Source organism: Pleurodeles waltl, chromosome 12 (assembly GCF_031143425.1).
Source record: "Pleurodeles waltl isolate 20211129_DDA chromosome 12, aPleWal1.hap1.20221129, whole genome shotgun sequence".
NCBI lineage: Eukaryota > Metazoa > Chordata > Amphibia > Caudata > Salamandridae > Pleurodeles > Pleurodeles waltl.
In genome coordinates, this window is record NC_090451.1 from 539,863,631 (window position 1) to 539,886,814 (window position 23,184).

Genomic DNA, 23,184 nt, shown 5'->3' on the forward strand with positions numbered 1-23,184 from the left:
TAATCCGATGGCAGAAAGAAAACAATCTCACAATGCAGTTGATGCACATCTGCCCTATCACCGAGAGGAGGAGTCACTCGAATGGAGGAGGATGGCCTGGTCTGTAGTGAATACCAGATGTACTTACACCTTATACCAGGTCCAGTTATCCCACATTAGTGAAATGTAGTCAGTATCTAGTAGCTAGGCTGTCTAGAGGTAGCCTGTAGCAGAGCAGCCAAAGCTCCTGCAATACCACTGTAGTCACACAGTACTCACACACATGAAATAAATACCCAGAGCTTAAAAAAAAAAAAAAAAAAAAAAGGTACTTTATTTTGGTGACACAAATGCCGATATACCTAAGAGACTATATTCCCTTAGGAGGAAAGTAATTATATACACTATATACACTAGTATCCAAAAACAGGTAAGTACACAGTCAGAAAACTAGTGAAAATCAATGGGACTAGGGGGAACACACGCCATATACTAAAATAGTGGAATGCGAAAGTCTGTTTCCCACCTAGGCAAGTGTAGTGTGTAGAGGGGTGCTATAAGAGTAAGAAAACACCAAAGGTAAGCAATAGAACTCACCCCAGAGCCCAGGAAAACATGAGTAAATCACAGTAATTTTTCTGAAACAATCAAGAAGTCGTGATAGAAGATTATGCAAGAACCAGAAGAGACTGCAAGACACCAACAATGGATTCCTGGACCTGAAGATCTGTGGAAGAAGGGGACCAAGTCCAAGAAACACTGAAGAGTCCAGGGAGAATAGGAGCCCTGCTAACTCAGATGAAGGTGCAAAAGAAGAACCACAGTGAGTAGTCAAAGTCAGTTATGCACCCAAGAAGACAGATGCGGGTTCCTAGTTGGTGCAGAAGATGTCCCATGCCGGATGGATGACTGCAGTCTGGTTTGCGTCACTGGATTCCGCCAAAAAGCCTTGGAACACGCAAAACTTGCAGTTGGTGGAAGATGGTGCTACCTGGGACCTGGGGGCCTCTACCCAGGAGGGGGGAGCAGAGGGGGCTCTCAGCAACTCAGAGAGAGCTCAGAAGACCTGGCAGCGCGCACAGGAGTCCCACAGCACGGGGACAAAGGAGGTGCAAATGGAGGCCCATGCACCACAACACAAAGGGATCCCCCGCTGCTGGAGAACCACTCAGGAAGCTGTGCGCCGCAGGATGGAGTGCTGGGGGCCTAAAGCTATGTTGTGCACGAAGAACTTCGTGGAAGGTCGCACACAAGCCTTTGCAACTACAAGTCATGCGGTGCACAGGGTACTGTCTTGCATGGGGAGGCAAGCTCTTACCTCCACCAAAGTTGGACAGCTGGACCTTGGGACTGTCGGGGTAACTTTAGTCCACCACCAGTGTTGCTGGATCCACGCTCATCGTCTGGAGAGGGGACCCCACGTCACCGGTCGTCGCTGCAGAGAGGTGCCTGCTGAAGAAGGGAAGTGACTGTCACTTCACTGGAGAATCCTTTGGTTCTTCTGGTGCAGGCTAAAGATAGGCAGTCCTCGGAGGATGCACGACCTGGAAACTGTTGCAGCTGATGGCAGGAGTTGAAGATACAATACAATGTTGCAGAAGTCGTCTATGCTTCTTTGTTGCAGTTTGTAGAGTTTCTGGAAGGTTCAACTGCGATTCCATCGGTCGAAGATGAAGTAAAGGATGCAGAAGATTCCTGCTTGAGTCTTGCAATCCGAATCTGAAGAAACACCCAGAGGAGAGACCCTAAATAGCCCTGAAAGGGGGATTGGTCACCTAATCAGGTAATACCTATCAGAGGAGGGCTCTGACGTCACCTGCTGGCACAGGCCACTCGGATGCTCCCAGAGTGCCCAACCACCTCCGAATCAAAGACGGCAAAACCCAGGGACACTCTGGAGGAGCTCTGGGCACCACCCCTGATGTGGTGATGGACAGAGTGGTCACTCCCCTTTCCTTAGTCCAGTTTCACACCAGAGCAAGGACTGGGGGGGGTCCCTGAACCAGTGTAGGCTGGATTATGCAAGGAGGGCACCATCTGTGCCCTTCAAAGCATTTCCAGAGCGTCTGGGAGGCTACCCCTCTCCCATGCCTGTAACACCTTTTTCCAAAGGAAGAGGGTGTAACACTCCTCTCCCAAAGGAAATCCTTTGTTCTGCCATCCTGAGCTTGAGCTGCGCAAGGAACAGGAGGGCAGAAAGCGGTCTGTGAGGTGGCAGCAGCTGGGGCTGCCTGGAAAACCTCAGAAGGCCGGTATGGCAGTACTGGGGGTCCCTTGTGGAGCCCCCAGAGTGCATGGGATTGTGCAACCAATACTAGAATCAGTATTGGGGTACAATTCCCAGGTGTTAGACACATTACATGGCCATATTCGGAGTTACCATTGTGAAGCTGGACATAAGTATTGACCTATGTCCAGTGCACGCATAAAATGACATCCCCGCACTCATGAAGTCTGGGAAAATGGTCCTGGACGACGTGGGAGCACCTCACACACAGGTACTTTACACCCAACCTTAAGGGTTTGAAGGCCTGATGTATAGGTGACGTATAAGTGACCTGGTGCAGTGAAAAATGGCTGTGAAAGGGTGCATGCACCATTTCACACAAGCTGCAATGGCAGTCCTGCAGAAGCCTTTGCATGGGCTTCCTATGGGTGGCAAAAGTAATGCTGCAGCCTATAGGGATTCCCTGGAACCAAAATACCCTGGGTATCTCAGTACCATATACTAGGGACTTAAGGGGGCACCAGTATGCCAATTTGGGATGAAAACTGGGTCACCAGTATGTAGTGACAAATTTGGGAAAAGAGGGAGCATAAGCACTGAGATCCTGGTTTGCAGGACTTTAGTAACACAGTCAAGCATACTGACAAAACAGTGAAATATACTGACAAGTAGGCCACAAACCATAAGCACTGGGGTCCTGGCTAGCAGGATCCCAGTGACGCAGTCAAACACTGACAAACAGGTCCAAAAATGGGGGTAACCATGCTAGAAAGAGGCTACTTTCTCACACACTCGAACTTGTGACTTGAAAGACTTCTCTAAAGAAAAAAGCTTGCCCACATCCAGACCCAACCCTTGATGGCAGGAGTATGCAAAGCATGCATATCTACAGTCAGACATGTCTTGAACATTAGCATTGTTGTTGCAGAGCTCTTGGACAATTTCTGGACTTGCAAGGCTAAGACTGAAAGATTAAAGCAGTGCTTTTGAAGGACAAGGATTTTGCTCTATATATGCTTTAGAATGGCCACCCAGTTTCTTAAGTAGCTGGAAAATAAAAGCTCTGGGTGTTCTGTCTAATTTAAGCAATTAAACTAGACCTCTCTGGGCTCTCTAGTTTGAAAAAGAGAAGGGCAAACTATAGGTGCAAAATAAATCTTTCCTCTATTTCATTAGTAAAAACTCATCTCATTGGCTCTCACCCTTTCATGGCACCTCAAGTTGAAGTCTTAATTATTCTTTAAAGCTCAACTCTGGCCTCCAGTTAACTGACAGTATTCAGAACTTCATTAGTGATACTTAGTGCTTCTCAAAGACTCTCAGCTATATGCTTCACCACATCCTCAGCCTCTTTAGAATTCTCCACTTTTCCTTAGACTCACTCACAGCAGGTTTTCCTGGAGGGCTCCTGAATCAATCTTAGTTTCTGAATATTATTCTGATATTCCCAATTGCCTTGAGAAGGTCGCCTGCATAAATTCAACAAATACAAAGCATTCACTAATGCCTGAGCTAGGGATATTTGCCTTCCACAGCTATAATGTATTGGTTTGGGTTTTTCTTCTGTGCACATTTGACATCACTGTCTTTAGTCACACTGACTGATGTACTCACCGCATCCTGGCAGTGTAATTTCACTTTGTTACAAAGTCAGAGCTATTGAGCACTCCCTGTTTTTGTAATGTGGCATGCCTTTGTAGAAGGTAGCCTTTCTGTATGATAGGGCCCATGGGCAGTAACCATCCGATCAGTACCGCTACATCTCCTTCAAGGTACCAGCACTTCTAGTGCATACAGCAACTCAATGACGCCTCCAAAGACACCTGATCCCTTTAAAGAGAGAGAATGCAGTAGCACTCGGGGAGGTTGGGTTTCACTGTAGGTAGTGTTTTACAGCACTCAGATACATCCAGATTGCCCTGACCATCCCAAATGCCCACCTTAGCGCAGACCACATCAATTGTTGTGTGCATAAGAAGGGATCAGGCTTTTAGAGGATCCAGACCATATCCTTTACACCCATTTCCTTGTAGGGTGTGGCTAGGCCTTCAGACAGCTATGAAAATGCACCAGTGTTATATTAGTTAGAAGCCAGAAGGATAATTTGGCAGCCACACTTTGGGGCGTCAGTCAGTTCTGGCCCTCACTGTTCTCAAGGTCCCTTCCTCACATCAAGTGTCCATTGACCAAGACTGCAGTGCTTTTCAGCAAAAGGAGTCCTGTGGCCAGTCTCCTTCCTGTTTTGTGTCCTCAGGGGAGACCAAGGAACAGAGATGCTCAAGCAGATCCACTGGTTCCTACTCCTCGAAGTGTCATTTTCTTGTCTGTGTTGACCTCAGTTGCAGCTAAGAATGCAAGGCACAAGGGTCTAGAGACCGGCATGCCTGTGACTTTCTCTGGCTGCTGCTCTTGGGTGTGACTTAATCTAAGGGTCATACCAGTTCTGGACCTCTCTGCTCGCTTTTGAGATTCCTGATCAGGAGGCAGCAGGATCTCTTCAGGCTCCAGATTTTTGGACCCCAGAGCAACTGATTTCAGAGCTTCACCTTTATTCCAGTTGTGCTTTCCAATGTCAGGGTGCACTGACTCAACAGCTAAAGAGCTCCTGTTCTAGTACCTGCTTAAAAAATTGTTTATTCAGTATGCATGGTACGCATGCATTTCATTGCTTTGCACCTGAAGCCTGCATATGAGATTAGAGCACCAACTGCAGATTTTACCTATTGTTACGTGCTATTAACGTGGCCTAGTGGCACAGTATTCAAAGCATGCATGGTTCTGTGCAGAAGGCCAGTTATCCAGGCTTCCTTTGGTTTTTATTATTTTAATAAGTTAAATTTTTGCAGTTTTCATCTCAATCTGTGATGTAATGCATTCAGGTAACAAACTCCAGGGGGAGAGAGAGAGAGGGAGGGGGGAAGTAGAGAGAGAGGGAGGGGGGAAGGAGAGAGAGAGGGGGGGAAGCAGAGAGAGAGAGAGAGCACTAGTATAGGCAAATTATTCTAACATTTGATTTATATTTATCAGTAGTAGCTTTAAGAAACCTGTGTTAACCTTACTTGCATTACTTCAACAGCACAACTGAAAATCCATAACCTTCTAATACTGTAAACCATGCTTTAAAGATAAGGCAGGGTATGCCTTTTTAGCAGGCACATACACAGATGAGAAATCTCAATGTCGACTATATAAACGGAATTCTTAATGAAGTAATGATTTATGTTGCTTTTCCACTGTAGTGGTGTTTCGCCAATAATCACAACCAGTGCAGAGTAAGTGGCAAGACTGAGAATGCATACCAATATGAGAATGTGCACCAAGCAGCACAACAGGCATGTTCTCTGCCTTTCCTATTGCCCTTTCTCTGGTTCATGGATTTCTCACTCTGTGATACTTTGTGCTAGTAGTCGCAAGTGTTTGAGGGAGTGGTAGTTCCAACATAGCTCTTTCAGGACCAATAGTGGCACCATATAGCTTATTTCAAGTCGCTTCATGACTGCACATGACCCATCTCCACAGCTCTGACACCAAAAATAATGTTGGCATCTTGAGCCACACACTAGGCTTCTCTCAGCAGTCCACTGCTCTAGCGTTCTTTGCAACAGTAAAATGATTCTAGGGTCAAAGCACAGTAGCCAGGTGCTCAAGACCCACCACATCTCTGGAGCTACAGGCATTAATAGCGAGGAGGAAGCTACAAGGATAAGAACAGCAGCAAAGATATACAGGGTAATTCGAAGTTTGAGGTATTTTTCTACCCCCTATACATTTCGTTCATAATTTCCTGTGAGCACACTGCTTTCAGGCTTATACATTTTTAGACAGGATCAGCTCCTGCCAGCAACAATGACAACACACAACTGTTTCTAGGTCTTCATGGAAGAAAGTTGTTTGCTTTCTGCTGCAATGTATAATGCAGGATAATATTAGAGAGGTACAAAATACTTAGATGTTGCATTAACAGATACAGGAACACAGTTAAAGCACTAACCAGACCGTCACACACTAGGCTGTTTTAGAAGCCATCCACGAGCTGTCTTTGCATTTATGATGTGAATTGAACTTTCAACAGCGAAAAAGGACCTACTTATTTGCGGAGAATGACTTGAGTTTTAAGGATCACAATCGTAACCACGCTGTGTACTATGGCCCCGAATTTGCAACCTATATGTCAAAGAATTTCAATATGGTCATTTGTTTTTGGGGTGGGGGGCAGAAACGGGCAAAGGGAGTGTGCAGATAGCTGGTGAAGGAGGTAGGGTGATTCTAATTAAAGTAGGACTTTCTGAACAACTTTTTACATGGAGTTATTTTATTTAACTGAGCCACTCGGTGACAGGGCCTATCTAGTAAAACTTTCTGGATGTTAAAAATTTTGTGATTTGACCATGTAAATTGGACCACACATTACAGTATGCTTTTTTTCAAGTGCAAGTATAATGGTCCTTTTCAGTGGAAACTCACGAATATCTCCAATCCTTTTATTGAAAAGAAAAAAGTTACTTACCTGCAACTTTATTTTTCCAACATTTGTATCTTTCACAGAATCACATGCTTGAATTCGTCCCCTCATTGAGTCGGGAGTCCCACTGTGATTTACACTCATTGTCTAAAACATTAACATGCCTGGAATGCTCCAAAACAGTGTTTATAGCCTCATCACCACACTGGAAGGCACATCCAAACTCCAGTCAACCAGGTAAAAGTAATTTGAATTTCACTCCTCACAAAAGCCACCTTACATCATATTCCGAGCAGGGGTGTGAAAGGTTACAAAGTAGGTGGGCCTCTGAAAAGGAAAGAAGGGTGGCCATAAAAGAATTTAGTGAAGACACCAATGCTGGAGAATTGAAGTAATTATTTTCTTGTCCAGCATCGAATCTTTCCTAGATTCACATTATTGAATCATAATTGTGAGCGGGACAAAACAAAGTTAAACATGCAATTCAATGGAAGGAAAGTAGCCTTACCATACTGGAAAACTTAGTGCAGAATTGCCTCACAGCCGATTCTCTTACATCGTCTGTGTCCATACAGTTCTGCTTTGTGAAGGCATGGCAGCTTATGTTGCTGCCCAGCAGATATCCACCTGTGACCTTCGGCACAGAGGCCTTAATTGCCAGCCCGTTATGGAATAGCATTAACCCTGCTTCGAAGGTGCTGACCAATAAGCTTTGAGGAGACAGACTGCAATAGCCGCCCCTTTCAATCTTGCTAGTCTGGGCTTTGTCAGGGAACTTCCTCTCTGTGGAGCCCGAAAAGTAAAAAAATAAATCAAAGCGGAGTCGCAAGTCTGAAAAGCATAGATTTTTCAGTGTTAAACGTCCGGCAATGATGAATGCCCCAAGAATGTTCCAATGAGTTAAAAGGGTTTTGAAAGAAAGACCTCAACAGTAGTGAAACCTGTTGGTACTTTGGGACAAATTTGTGATTTGTTTGTAATGTTACTTTGTTCTTGTGAAAATGTCGGAGGGCTGATTGATGGCGTGCTAACTTCCCAAAAGACTTCTGTGGATGGGTCACAAGGACTTGTCATCAGTTGGGATAAAAATGTATTCTGTGTCCCACTTGGCAGGCAGCTGATGCACTAAAAAAAAAAACTAAATAGGTCACTAGCTAATTACCTGACAAGCCTAGGAAAGAAGAGCAAAGAACTGTGCAGTAAATGAAGAAATGCTGGTGTATGCAGGCCTGCTGAATGGTATTTCAGTACTAACCTGGCTAGGTACAACAAGTAAGGCAATACCGGATATCACTTATAGAGATTGTGTGTAAACCTTGCCTGGAACACCAAAAGTAAAACGTAGTACATTTTGCTTCATTGTAGATATGTTGTTGATTGGGGCTGGTTCTGCTGACATTCCTCAGAAAAAAAATCGAAGTGCACAACTCTAGGAATTCAGACACAAAGCTGTTAAGTTACAGATGCTCGGTCATGAAAATAATATTGCCTATTACATCTGGAAATATAGTGATGGTGTGCTCCCAGAGGTATGTAGCGTCTCTCAGAGATGTTACGTAAGTCAATGAGGATGGTCAGCCTTGCTCGTATTTAATCTTACTGATGGTCTGGCACATATGGCAAAATGGAGAAAATACATAGGACGTGGTAACCTAAATGCATTCCTTTCAATCTCAGTGGTCAATGTCTGTTGGCAAACAACTGACATTGCTTAGTTTTGTTGCTGGCAAAAATATCCATATGAGGTTTTCCATAGTAGCTTAACTTAGCTGTTCCAGATCCAATTACCACCAGTCAACCTACTTAGTGAATAAGCATGCTTGTTACCGGCACCCTCTGCTGTGCTGGGCTTACTTGCAAGGCTCCAGAGAAATTGAGACTCCTCCAACAGGAGGCGTGCAACTGGTATTTATTGTTGTGGGTGTCAAAACGATCTAATTAGGGAGTATACCAGAGGTGGGATAATTAGAGGGAAGGCTTAACGAGCAAATTATTTGCTGAAGTAACACAGTGATCGGAAATTCACAAGTTAGAATTCCAGCAAAGCCTGCACAGCGTTCCCATCCTCCAAAGGTAGATACACTGAGTTACATGAGTGGTTAATAGTAACATCTGTTATGTACAGAACTTGGAAATGGACGATGGGCAGTATAAAAAAAAGTTATCATTACTTTTATTGTCCAGCTCAGCTTGATCTAACTCAACCTAACTCGCTTGTAGTTCTTTACAGTCTACCTGCTTAGTGAATCAGCTCTCTCTCACCTGGCTCTCAATGCTATTTTGTGCTGACTAGGCTATTTACAGAGAAGTTTAAGACTTCGCCGACAAGAGTCAGCAGATGCAGGGCAACTGAACTGGTGCCTCTGTTTGTTGATGTAGACCTCGAACATGTCTTTCTTGATCAAAACAATCCCCAGATTCTAGGAGAAATGTTTGGAGGACCCCGTGAAAGCAGATTCACTTTTCGGGCTCCCAATGATCCCTTGTACAAAATTCTTGAAGGAGAGATTGGGCTATCAAACATTACACTGAGGCACCTGCCACCACTGCAAAATAAGCGTCTTGCATCTCAAACCAGAGGCCTGTAGAGATGCTATGCCTCAGCTTCCACCACATCAACCCCTTAATGAGCAGCAGGATATAGGCAGGTTCTTCAAAGAACATTGTTTAGAAGTACAGGATATTATCTCTGATGTTAATCCTGATAGTTTTTTATTTTTTATTTTTTATAACAGAGACCTGGTTAAGTGACATGACCCCGGCTGGATACTGAGGTGGCTCTGCCTATGGGATACAAGATCGTACAGTGTGACAGGATAGGCCGCACGGGCAATAGGATCACTTATGTTTAAAGAGTTCTACACCTGCTAAATTGAACATAATCCCCAATTTAACACCAATTTACTTGCTCAGTTTCCCCCTTCCTGTCTAAAACACGACCAATATTTAGTTATTGTAGATTTTAATTTGCATTTCAAACAAACATAAGTCCCTCTCTGTAAATAATTAGAGAATGATCTGAATATCCTTCATCTTAAACAATGGGTCACTGGACCCACACACGTAGCAGGCCATACACTGGACCTCTTTTTCTTTAATATCGGATCTATTAAAATCTTAGGAATCGGTCCTCTAAGTTGGACAGATCTCTGTGCCTTTGATTGTGTTGGAATGGACAAAGAAGTGTACCAAATCCACAATATGTTTGAAAAGACCCTGGAGTCTCATAAATTTAGACTCGCTTACAAACAATTTTGAAATGGAGATGTCATTAAACAATCAAGTACAGAGATTAAATCTAGACATTACAAATTCCCTGAACTTCTGTGCATCTCAGAAAACAATTAATCCTACCAGAAGATTGGTCTTCTGAAAAATGGTATTCACCAGAACTAAGAATAATCAAGGGAAAGTGTAAATCCCTTGAGCACAGATGGAGACAATCCAAAAGCATAATGGATAGAGAATTTTACAAGAAGGAATTAAGCACCTAAGCATGCAAAGGGTATTTTGTGCAAAGAATTAAGGACAATAGCGGCTCATCTACGGATCTGTCCAGAATAGTGCCGGAGCTTGCCAAACCAATGTGTCTTTCTCAGTCAATTACCCCTACTGCAGCACACTGTGAAGAGATTAGTAATTTCTTCAATGATAAAATAACAAAAATCTATTCCACTTTTAAATCACAACCCGCAATAGACGAGATCAATTGGGAACAATTAGGGCCCCAGCCTAAAGTTAATACTCATCTGGAAACATTTAATTTGATTTCAGAAGAGCAGGTGGAAAATTTAATGAGAGGTAAATTCGGGGTCCTCTATGTACCCGTGTCTGCACTTTACCTATTCGCGGTTAGCTTCCATATTGAGTTCCTCCCAAGCAGGCTTCAGAGCTAAAACTGTAAGGAAGACACTTATTTTGCCAAACTGGTCATTAGATCAGTAGTAGATCAGGGAAAAGTTGCAGCCATAATACTACTAGATCTTTCTGCTGCTTTTGATACCATGTCACACAGCTTGATCAAAAAACTGCATGAAATTGGACTCCACTCAAACTTTACAGTAGTTTGGTTCCTTCCTAAAAAAAAAAAACAGAACGCAAACAGTTCAGCTTGCTCCTTATAAATCACATCTCCAGATAGCCAACTGAGGAGTTCCACAAGGCTCATCTTTGAGACTGACGTTATGTATATGTTTTCTCCCTGGCAAATATTGTCAAAAAATGGGGATTTGACATTTGCTCTTATGCAGATGGCATACAGTTGGTAATATCCATAGAAGAAAGATCTGCTGAAACAAAAGATAAACTGTTGAACTGTCTCGTTGAGACAACCACTTGAATGATAGATCATGGTCCTAAATTAAACGTCGAGAAGTTGGAGATTTTACTGTTTGGTGTAGAGAATTTGATCTGGGTTTCCTCATGGTGGCCGACCCAACTGGGCTCTGCTCCCGCACCTAAGAGGGTTGCAAAAAATCTTGGAATCTTTATAGACAATTCTTTGTCTATGCAAGATCAATTGAATGCCACCTGTGGAAAGTGTTTTGGCATTCTTAAACTTTTAAGGAGATTGTTCAACTGGATACCAGTCAACTGGAGGAAAACCATAGTCCAAGCTCTCATCACAAGTTGAATGGACTATGGCAACTCTTTGTATGTAGGCATGGTGAATTATCTGTTTTCACGACAAAGTGATACAGAATGCAGCTGCCAACATGAACTGTAATAAAGACAATAAAGCTCCACCTCTTCTTGTCTTGCCACCTTGCATTGGTTGCCTATGCGTCAAAGAGCAAAGTTCAAGCCTCTATGCCTTGCATACAAAGCTCTTTAGAATACGGGTCCAGTAATTCTACAAGCGAGAGTAGAATTTTATTCTCCAACACGTGACCAGAGATCATGCAATTTGGCATTAGACAAAACCAAACGAATAAAGAAAGTTAGATTAAGAGGTCGCTCATTTGCTTACCTGGTGTCTGATCAGTGGAATAAGTTACCAGTTAATAGTCGTCTTACTGAAGATCACCTGGGATTTAGGAAAAAAATAAAGACTTAGCTGTTTAGAAGTTAGGGCATTATCTATGTGCTGACAAGTGCCCAATATAATGACAGACTGCCTTTTGAGCGCAGCCATGTCCCTTAGGGGATGAGTGATGTGCCTTAGATAAAACAACTAAAAAACCCTAAGATTTGTATTCATTTTCTGTCTAGTTTCTCTTGTAGTAGTCACAGGATGGAGGACATCCTCCCTAACAGCAATTTATAAAGTTATTCAACTAGATGTTTCTGAAACAGTGGAGCTGTCAACTGTATCCTCTAGATTTGTCCCAGGTGACCTTACCATCTCAGAAAAAAATTAGGAGGTGTTAAGTATTTCCAGAACACCTGTGGCATGGACTTTAGACTAAAAAAGTAAGATTTTCAAATGATCATGGCAAGGAGCCATCTGGGTCAGAAGGGTGTTGACATGTTTGAGATAATGAAAAAATTTGACCTTCAAGTCCTGTGATGTCAAACTTCCCGTCTTGAAGTTTTTGGAGCACTTCTTTCAAGGGGACTATTTTCTTGAGATGCTTTATTAACTACCCTAGACCAAAAACTAAATTCACATCTCTTTATTTATTTTTTGGGTCAGAAAATCTAGGCTAAAACCCTATGTTCGACTGTCATCTGGGGGCAGTCCCCAGGAACACTTTTCGCAAATAGGGAGGATTTTGGCAAGAAGAAGATGAAGCACTGATGACTCGGTGGATGGTGGGATGTGCAGAGGTCTTTCTAAGAACTGTAAAGTATGACCTTGCTGGAGGTAGTTAGGGACTCACTGGCTGAATAAGATGAAGTTTCAAGATAGAAGGAAATTATCTTACTAGTTGGTCAAGGCTGAAGAAAGGGGCCAGCGAGAAATCATCATGTTCTACAGTGCTCGTGTGTTTTGATTGGACAAGACTCTTCGGTTGGTTGTTTGCCTGGAGCAAGTGGACCTGGTTGGTGCTCATGACTCTAAATGGGAGCATTAAGTATGCCTAAAGTGAAACTGCTATTGCTACTGTTAAGATCACCTTCCGTCACAGGCAATCTGGCTGCAACCCTGAGCACCACAAAAATAATGTTGGAGAAAACACAGGCACCCTAAGTTCTCTGATGTCTCAATGTCAATCTTTATATGCAGTAGTGAATTGTTCATAGGAAAACCTCACATTAAAACTGATTGTCCAAAAGTTTGTTCTGCATGACTAAGCTACAGGAAGTATTACTAAAAGAACTCTGCCTATCAACGGATACCTGTCCCTGACAGCTGACAGAAACTGGTGCTGTCCATATTTATCACTGCATAGAGGATGGCCAACGATTTTTTCTGTTGCTTATGAAGTATGGCCTTTACACCCATTCATTTTCAGGAATTCTCTAAATGATGGGCTATGTCCGCTGGTGCTTGGGAGTCATACCTAGCCAGTATTGTTCAGCGAATTCTCCACTTTGACTGGCCTAGCTGTAATGAGGGAGACACTTTCCAAATGTGCCCATTCTCATGAAGCATGATTTGGGGTTATGTCCGATTATAAGATCATGATCTGGCCACTGCCATCCCAAAAATTCTTCCATCAAGTACTTAACAAGAGAAGCAGGCATGTTGTGAGGTGTTTTGATTTTGTTATCCAAATGTGGAATGACTACTGGGAAGATGAAAAGGGTCTCTATGATCTTTTTACAGATCATCCAGATGAAGGTAATGCTCAGTCTGGCCGTCCCTGGGTTCTTTGGCAGATACTAAAAGTGACAGATGAAACAGTCTTTCTTTAGCAATGACTATGAGTTCAAATATTTGATTCCCTGCGTCACAAAGTGAAGACTACAATACCTTTGTGCAACATTCCCTGTGGTGGAGGGTTAGTGGGCTCTGATGCCCTTGTCATATTCTATAATTTCTTCACAGGGTGTACATTCATACATCCCCTTCACTTAAATACTTTCTCCTTTGCAGCTCGAGGCCATGATGGACACTGCAAAGGTGGTGGAATGGCTGTTCTGGAAGAGCGGTCCGTGTTCGCCAATGTGGAGAGGGTGGCCAAGATTGGGACATGAGATAAGGGAACCTGCCATCAAGGTGACTCATTTGCTGTAAGTCTCTGATTAGGCCCCTAGGGATAAGGTGCATCCATGGCCTCCCAGACAAGACTCTTGCGGTATTACTGCCTTTTATAGTAAATCTTGTAACCATTCTATAAAAATGATGCTCCCAGGGCCATAATGTGCTCAAAGTTCCAGGTAATAAGGTGACGACAGCCTTCAGCGTTAGCATGTCCCTGCTCATCATGTGAATCTTGCCAAACGCATCGTCCTCCAAGTACAGGACATTCAATTGGGTAGGACAAAACACGAGGCTACAGAGTCCATTATCTTCCATCTTGTTCTCAACTCCGATGACTAAATTGCTTCATCAGCAATTAAGGTGGAATCTTACGCAGAAGTGTGAGATGGAAGCAGGGTAGTAGCAACTCCTGTATCTTTAATAGGGGTGGTTGTTTCCTGACGATCTGAAGCATTTCTTTGTGTCTTTGACAAGGACAGTGTTGACAGGAGGTCATCAATTGCAGTCTACAAAGAAATGTGTCACTGATGAAACAGATGCCATAGATGTTTGTGTCACTTATAAGCTTGGCTGCCATCGATGTTTACGGCCTCAATGATATGGCAGTCAGTGATACGAGGACAATAAACTAGAGGGTAAGCAGAGATAAGGCGTTGTACGATGACGGTTCTTCAGATGAACTATCTGCAAAAGAGCAGGCACTGGGGGATAGTTAACTGAATGAACCTCCATAGATGCTGGACTCATTGTCTGTATAGTCATCAACACTTATATTGCTAGATATTAGGCATCTTCACTTTAACCTCATTGAGGTGGATGACTTGTCTGGCCTTTGTGGAAATCAAGGGCATGGGTGTCATAGATGTTTAAGGCGGGTCCTCAATGAAAACTGCTTTCTGAAGCACTTTTCAGAAATGTGCAAATGTGATTTTTGTTGTGCCCTTTTGGAGTACATAATTGGCATGTGCTTTGCTTATTAGCCCCCTGGAGATAAGGTATTGTTAGCGAGTGCTTTTTAATGTGCTACTGTAGGTAATCCACTTTGTGACTAGGAACTTCACAGAGAATATGCTGCCTATTTTGCAACCCTTGGGCTTGAGCTAGAGTAGCCTCAGTTTCTACACGCCTACCCGTCAACTTCGCTCCGCCAACCTCGCACTCACCGCCGTCCCTCGCATCCGCCGCACCACGGCAGGTGGGAAATCCTTCTCCTACCTGGCGGCCAAGACATGGAATTCCCTCCCGCCAACCTCAGGACCACCCAGGACCACCTCGCATTCCGGAGGCAGCTCAAGACCTGGCTCTTCGAGCAGCAGTAACCCCCTCCCCCTAGCGCCTTGAGACCCTCACGGGTGAGTAGCGCGCTTTATAAATGTTGTTTGATTGATTGATTGAGTAGCTGCAGTAAATTTGGGTCATCTGAGAAGTGCCTCAATTGCTCTCATGTTCGACATTGCCAGAGACACCTTTTTTGATCCTTGTCCGAACAACTAAGTACGGCTCACCGGTTATTATGGCTGACAGAGGGGAACACATTTTAAAAGTAGCTCTCTAAATCCTTTCTTTCTCAAAGGTGTAGTTCTATGAGAACTCGATTCATGACAAGCAGAGGAATTTAAGTATGGTGGCCTCTAGGGGAGTAGAGTTCAGTTCACTTACCTCATTGGCTGGAGCTTATGTGTTTTCCAATGCCATAATAAGCATAATAAGTAAGGAATATGTTACTTACCTTGTAGGTATCAGTTTGTTGCATGTAGTGCTGCAGATTCATATGCTGTGCATTCTCCTACCATCTAGTGGTTCGCTCAGACGTTGCAAGTTGTTTTTCCTTTAAGAAGTCTTTCAAAATACAAGGTCTTGGCGTCTCCTCCTTTGGTCATGGATGTGCATGGTCATTGAATCCATTCTTAATTGTTTTTTGATCAGCAGGTGACAGTAAGTATGGAGTACTATGTAGAGAAGGAATAGTGACCATACAGGTAGAAAAGAAAAATCTTAAATATCTGGAGTTACCACTACCTTCAGTCGAGGAGGGTTGGCAAATGCTCATCTTCAGCACTACATGCAATGAACAGATGCTTCAGTGTAAGCGACATATTCCATTTGTAGCATTTGTGGCTATAGATACACATGCTGTGGACTGATTGTAAAGCAGTACTCCCTTAAGCAGTGGCTAACAAGTGGATGTTGCAGAGGTCTAAAGCAAAGCTCTGATGTTGCTTGACCAACTCTGGCCTGCTCTTTTGCCGGTATGTCCACATAGAAGTGTTTTGTAAAAGTGTGGAGTGGACCACGTGGCAGCCCTACATAGGTCTGCTGCATTTCCCAGGAACACCACAGTGATTCCCTGGCTGCGAGTAGATGGTAGCTTAGGTTGGGAAGGCATGGCACCTTTATCTTTAGTATAGCTGGTCTGGATGCATTTAATGATCCAACTGGCAATCCCTGCCTTTGAAATGCTGCAGCCTTTAGGAGTGAGAGAAAGCTACAAACATCAGGTTTGTTTTGCGAGCGGATTTGGTCCGGTCTATATAGTACAAAAGAGCAAGACTAACATGAAGCGTGTGGAATGCTCTTTCAGCTATCCAGTCAGGTAGTAAAAAGAAGACTCTGAGCTCGATACATTAAGGTGGAAAGGGGAGGTCACCTTGAGCAAAATTTAGGATTGGTTCTAAGAAATACTTTATCTTTGTGGGCTTGGAAAAAAGGTGCCTGATGCGTGAAGACCTGCAACAGTGATGTGATTGCTAAGATGAGGCCAAGATTCCAGGAAAGGAACTGCAGAGGACATGCATGCAGTGGCTTAAAAGGAAGCCCCATCAGCCTACTAAGGACAATATTAGATTCCAAACTGGGGGAGGGAGCACCTTTGGTGCAATTACACACTTAAGGCCTTTCATGAATTTGAAAACTGTGATTTTTGAAAAGAATGTTTCCTGTTCCACATATATGCAATTACAGCTACGTGTAGCCTGATTGATGTGTAAACCACCCACAATCTTTGAAGATCTGTCCGGCACTGTAGTAGTGAGCGGACTGATGTTTTGGGTTTGGTAGTGTACAAACCTCTTCCACTTAGCAGCGTAGAAATTGCATGTGATGGGCCTATGGGCTTCTCTGAGCATGCCCATGCACTCCTATGGGAAAACAACGTAACCAAACTCCAAGACCTCAGGAGCCTAATTGCTAGGTTGAGCTGCCTGAGGTCTGAATGTCTGATCTGAACTTTCCTTTCCTGAGGGACAATGGACGTCTCAAGCAGGGCTGAGAACCATGATTGTATGGCCCACATTGCAGCCACCAGGAAGAGGGTGAGCGATGTTTGCCTCAACATCCTTACCACGTACAGAATGGGTGGAACAGGAAGAAAAGCACAGGCAAAGACCCCAGCAGATAAAAGGGAGAAGGACTTATGGGTGAAGTTCCCACTAGAGGACTTGTTGCCCAGTCCTGCTGAGCAGGTCTGCAAAGTTGTTGTCCACTCCCGGAAACTACTGTCAGTAGGTAATCCTGGGGGTGGATGGCCCAACGCCAAATCTGCTGTACTAGGCCAGACAAGTGAGCTGAATGTGGGCCACCTAGTGTCTAAAGATAGAACATGGCGGTCATGTTGCCTTTATGCACAAGGACTACTTTAATTAGAATCTGTAGGAGAAAAGCTTTGAGTCCTAGATGAATGGCTAATAGTTCTAAGTGATGGATTTGGAGAACCGTGAGATGAGGTGGCCAAAGACCTTGGGCTGTCATGTCCTTGAAGTGGGCTCCCCTTCATACTGACTAGAGATGCATCAGTTGTGATGGCCACCGCAGAATTGGGTCTGGAAAGGTGCCTGATGTGCAACAGGTTTTTGCTGTTTCACCACTGCAGAGTGATCGGTGCTGGCCCTTTCGAATACTAGATCTTTCATCCTATCCTCCTCTGGTGATCCAAGGCTTGACAGGCATTGTTGATCAGGTGCATATGAGGCCTGGCATGGGGCACTATGGCAAAACATGAGACCATTATTCCTAGCAAGCGCATAACCATGCACACTGGGGGGGTTCAGAAGTGGCTGAAAAACTTTAAAGCTGCTGGAAAGTCTGTGCTCTTTGAGGGGTGGGGAAGGCTTGGACTACAAGAGAGATGAAAACTGTCCCTGGAAAGGACTAGACTTGAAGTGGCTCTAAGTGGGATTTGTGTTATTCACCATAATCTCTAGACTGTATAGAAGGAGGAATGCAGCCTGTCTCCTCGTACTCTTGATCAACCAGTCTTCTAGGAAGGGTAAAATGTGAATTTCCCTCCTCCAGAGGTAAACGGCTACTATTGTTAAACATTTGGTAAAGACCTTCAGGCCATAGTGACTCAGAAGGGTAGCACTTTGAACTGGTAATGTTGGCCATTTACCATGAAGCAGAGATAGTGCTGATGAGTTGGGTGAATTGGGATGGGAAAGTAGGAGTCCTTCAGATCGAGAGATGCCCTTAAGTCCACTTGGCGCAGCAAGAGGATGACATCCTGTAATATGACCATATGTTCTGACAGGATGAGCACTGAGGATGAGAACTGGCCTGAGGGATCCATCCTTTTTGGGAACAAGGAAATATAGTGAGAAGATGCCTTTGCCATGGTGGTGACAGGGCACTGGTTCTATGGCTCCTTTTGACAGGAGCTCTGAACCTCCTTGAGTAGCAGTGTAAGCTGTTCCGGGCTGAGGGTGTGGGTCAGAGGGAAAATGTTTGATGGGGTGCCAACAAGCTTGAGTCAGTAGCCGTGCTCAATGATTGATTAGACCTACCAGTCTGAGGTGATCTTCCAGTGGGAAAGAAACCCTTGAAGTCTCCCCCACCAAGAGGTGTTGTGTGATTAGTGGGATGCATGGCAAGTCAGCTCTTAGAGGTATAGTCTTCCTTACTGAGGGTGCCTCTGCATCTGTCCCTAAAGCTATATCCTCAAAAGATGTCTCATGTGAAACCTCTACCACCCCTCCTGGTAACGGTCCTGTTGCTGCATCTGGTAGGAATGGGTAGGTTCTGGGGAAGTGGCTCTTGAGCTCCCTCTGTACTGTGGCCTCCGAAACGAGCTCCTGCCAGGAACGAGGCTGCAAGGCACCCATTGTCTTGGTGGTCTCTGTCTCTTTTCTGATTTCATCAAGCATCATATCAACCTGAAGTCCAAGAGGTGCTCCCTACTGAATGGCAGGTTGATGAGGTGCTGTTGCACCTTTAGCTTGAAGCTAGAAACACAGACCCAAGAGTGGTGCTGCAGGATAACCTAAGTGTTCACTCCTTGTTGCAGTATCAGCCACATCCAGAGCACACCTTATGTTGGCATTAGAGGTGGTTTTTCCTTCCTCAAACAGCTCTTTCCCCCTTCTTCCAATAATGGTCAAGGAGGTGCTGCAAGAGCCCCTCCACTTCCTCCCAGTGGGCTCTGTTGTACCTGAATAGAAGGCCTATATTGAGCTGGCGACGAGCTAATGTGTGGTCACAACTATTGCTACTCTCTTTCCAGCAGCATTAGTCATCTTTAATCTCATTGTCAGGACACGAAATGTTACTGGTGACCTGGGTTGCTGCTCTCTTCCTAGCTGTGGTAACCACTATGGAGTCAGGTGGGACATGGCCCCTGAGGTAAAGGGGGTCATAGGGGGCTGGTTTGTACTTTCTCAATGCGTGGTGCAACCACAAGAGATTTTATGGGCTCCTTAAGGTGCAGATTTACAACAGCAGGAGTCCTCTTCCTCAAGAGCTGTGTACACGTCCACCTTATGGTAGGCAGCATGTTGAAATATGCTGTGGAATACTGCAGTCTCATCTGGGGTGAAGCTCAGAGATGTGCTCCAGATAAGGATCTACTGTGTGTTTATGGGATGGGAGTGGGGGGGGGGGGGGGGGGGGGGATCCACGTCATAATCTTTAGGGATCTGCTGAAGCACCAGGGAACACTGGGACAAAATCCTCAGGTGGCAAATAAGGGCTTGGGTCGCCGGTGTCAGAGGAAGGTTCTGGAGACCTTTGAGGAGAAGGCATAGAAGATGAGGGTGGACAAGGTGGAGGAACAAGAGGCTTGTCCTTAGGCCTCTTGGGGCGGAGCAAGAGGGGCACAGGAGTGTCCGATGGCTGGAACTCCTTGAAGGAGACTTTGTGCTTTGGGGCAAAACCTTGACTAATGTTGCAATTCTGCCTGTGCATGGGTGCATGACAATTTTTCTTCGTCTTTCACCCAGCTCCTGCTGAAGCCTCTCAAGGAGGGGACATTTCTCGTCATCAAGTGCAACAGACTTGGGTGCAGACAATGGCTTTGGCGCGAGCTGTTGCCTCGGTGGCTTCGCTGGTGGAGTTGATTTTGATGGCTTGGTGATAACAGGTGTCTTCAGGATTGAGGCTGGTCTAGGACCTATGGCTTTGGCGGAGTCTCTCTGAAGCCTTGGCTCAGTGTCGCCCAACGACTGATGGAGGTGGCGCACTCAAAGGTGGCAGTGGTTTAGGCACTGGCTCAATGCCAGTCGCAATAAGGGACGGTGTTCGGCTCAAACGTGTGGCCACTTATGAGGAACAGCTAGGGCTGAGGTGTTAACAGTACTCAAGCATGGCATAGTTTGGAGTCAACTGAGGTGGGAGCAGCATCCTTGAGAGCCTCCTGTTCCAAGAAAAAATTCCTTACCTAACTCTGAGACATCTGAGTCAATGTATTTGGGCCTCGGCCGGTGAGCCAGGAGCTATGGTGACTCGCCTAATGCAGCCTCCGCTTCTTCAGTGCCAAGGGGATCAGCCTCAAAGAAAATGTCTAGCGTCCCTGAAGACTGGGCCATTCCGCTGTGTGCCCACAGTTTGTCTTGGTGTTGACGTAAGGTCTTTTGACTGTAAAACAACGAGCACTAGTCACAAAGGCTCTTGTTGTGCTCCAGCAATAGGCACAAGTTGCAGAAGGTGTGAAGCCCAAGGACCTATCTTGAACGGCGTCCATTCCATCACTTGGAATGTCTTCATTCTCCGAGGGAGGTCCCAGAACATGCAGTGGCACAAAGGGGGCCGAGAGGCTCCATCATTCTTTGTCAATACGATTGAAGGAAGAAACCAGTGCACCATGTTCAAAAGCATGCTGAAAAGTCTTCATACGATTGGGCAAAAGAGCAAACTCGAGGCCACAATGGGAAGCAACAAACCCATTTAGACCGAAAGCACACTATCACATCTGAACCAGATGGCAAAGAAAAACAATCTAACAATAGAGTTGGTGACCATGCACATTTAGGACTAGAGGAGGAGTCACCAAGACTGAGACTTGAAAGACTGCTTTGAAGAAAAAAGTTGCAACATCCAAGCCTTATGCCACAAGTATGCCCAGCATGTCTATCTACAGCCACACAGGCCACCTACACATTGTTTTGAAGCTGTTCAGGCACGTTAATAGTACTTAATTCTGAATTAAGTCTCAGCTGGGCTTAAATAGACAAGGGGGAGGGTAAATAATTGAAGCATGTGAATTTATGAAAAATCCAATGTGTAGCAAGTAGTAACAGGTATTGTTTTCCAGAACTTCCCAATGCTTCCTGATGCAGTACAGCCCACTTAATTGTTATAAGGAACAGGAGAATGTTTCAGCACCAAGAAATTGTCCATACATCAGTGATGCATGGGGAAAAGTAGTCAGTTTTCCCATAGTGTTCAGACAATATGTAAAGAGATTGAAATGAGGTGCATGTGTCTACACCACTCACTTTAACATGAAGAGAAGATTGGGATTGTGTTCAAGGAGGCTGGGGTATAGCTGTTGTGTGGACCAAATGGCCTCTCCCACTCTGCCCGCTAACACCAACTTCTGAATTCCTGCAGTAAAAAAAAAAAAAAGAAAGAAAAAAGGACCAAGAAAAAATAATTACTCACCTAATCACTAAATGCACCATATCATCCCAAGATAAAGTTACAAAGTCAAATGGCCCTAAACCCATTACGATTGTTTTGCTGCTAAATGTGTAAGTGGCTGGGACAAGCAAGACAAGTGATCAATGCACAAACCTTCCCCTTCTAATTTTTCCATCCTTCATTTTATCTTTTGCTTGTAACTCTACAATCGTAAAACTACTGAGAAGCTACTTTCCCAAAAGTGTCTTAATCAGTGCCAGATCTTCGGAAACCCACTGACAGCCATGAACAGGCATCATTTCCCAAGCTTTTCCCAATAACCAGTTTCTAAACTCATAACCTAATCTTTAATTAAAACTAAAGCAATACGAGGCGTGCCTCTGGTTTTAAAATACAAGTCTGAATTTAAATGTTCCTTACATTGCAAACCAAACAGGTAAATTCACATTTTGCTCTTCAGTTGCCAGACAGTTTAGCAGCTATTGAACACAATTTGTTCTGATATGCCAGGCTAATGGCTCCTATTCATTTTTTGTCCAACATTTCATATGCAAAACTTAAATCAACTCTGGGTAAATAATTCATAATACAGTTAATTTTATGATCGAATCACAAAGTTCTATAATACAGATCCAGCTCAAAGTTCAACTGTCTGCCAATTATGTAATGAGGGGGAAGACATACTGCAATCACTCTGGGCTAGCTCCACATCTGTACACAATCTCATGTAAACCTGAGCGTCACACCGTAGAGATGCAAAACAAAACACTCTAGTAGTTTACATGGCGGACAAGCAAAGATGGTCTGATCTCAGGACAATTCATGCAGGGAGATCATGGACAACACACCTCTTTGAGAAGCTGTATGTCAGACAGAGCATTCCAAGAAGAGACCAGCAAGAGAACTGAAATACACCTCCTCCAAAAGGAGGGACAGGAGATTAAGGTTTGAAGCATTGGGTACCGGTGATCTGATCATTGTTAATTTACATAGCATGGATGTCCCCAACAGGTGGAGATGGATGGGGTATGTTTGACTTTAACACTCTTGCTTTAGATAGGATAATGTGAGACTTAAAAACTCAACCCTGGTAAATGTCTCCAACTCCAAGGAAAACTGTCCACAGTCTCCATCTTTCTATAATACTTCCTTAAGTGGTACAATTTTGGTTCTTCTTGCTGGCACCTTATTGTTTTTTTCACCTAGGAAATCCTAATTATCCCTGTCTAATATAGTTATACATATGCAGAGGAAGGATCACTAAAATGCTAAGAGCAACATTGCCCTGTTTTCAGGCACCAACAACAGAACTGAGGTGAATGCTGAGCTTTTGTGTACAGTGAAAAACTTAGAAATGACAACCTTGAACAACTAGCATGTTACATTTCCAGCAACTCAAAACGATTACTTAGATTCTTGGCGAAAGATTGGGGCCTACTAATGGGTCCTCATGCAGATTCTGACTACGTTCCTGATAGACCTATTTAATTAGGATTTAAGATTCAGGTGTCTTAGGAAACCCTAGCTAACCACACTTTGAAGAGTGCAGAGCAGCTTATCACACAGTTTCTTTTATAG

At 44.2% G+C, this 23,184-nt stretch overlaps 1 protein-coding gene across 1 annotated transcript in view; it reads right to left on the bottom strand.

Moving 5' to 3' along the window:
* RANBP10 (RAN binding protein 10) overlaps positions 1-23,184 on the bottom strand; it is a 557,257-nt gene that overhangs the window by 217,150 nt on the left and 316,923 nt on the right. The window contains exon 8 of the mRNA XM_069217570.1: positions 21,462-21,570. Coding sequence (XP_069073671.1) covers positions 21,462-21,570 — 109 coding nt within the window. The remainder of the gene's footprint in view (positions 1-21,461; positions 21,571-23,184) is intronic.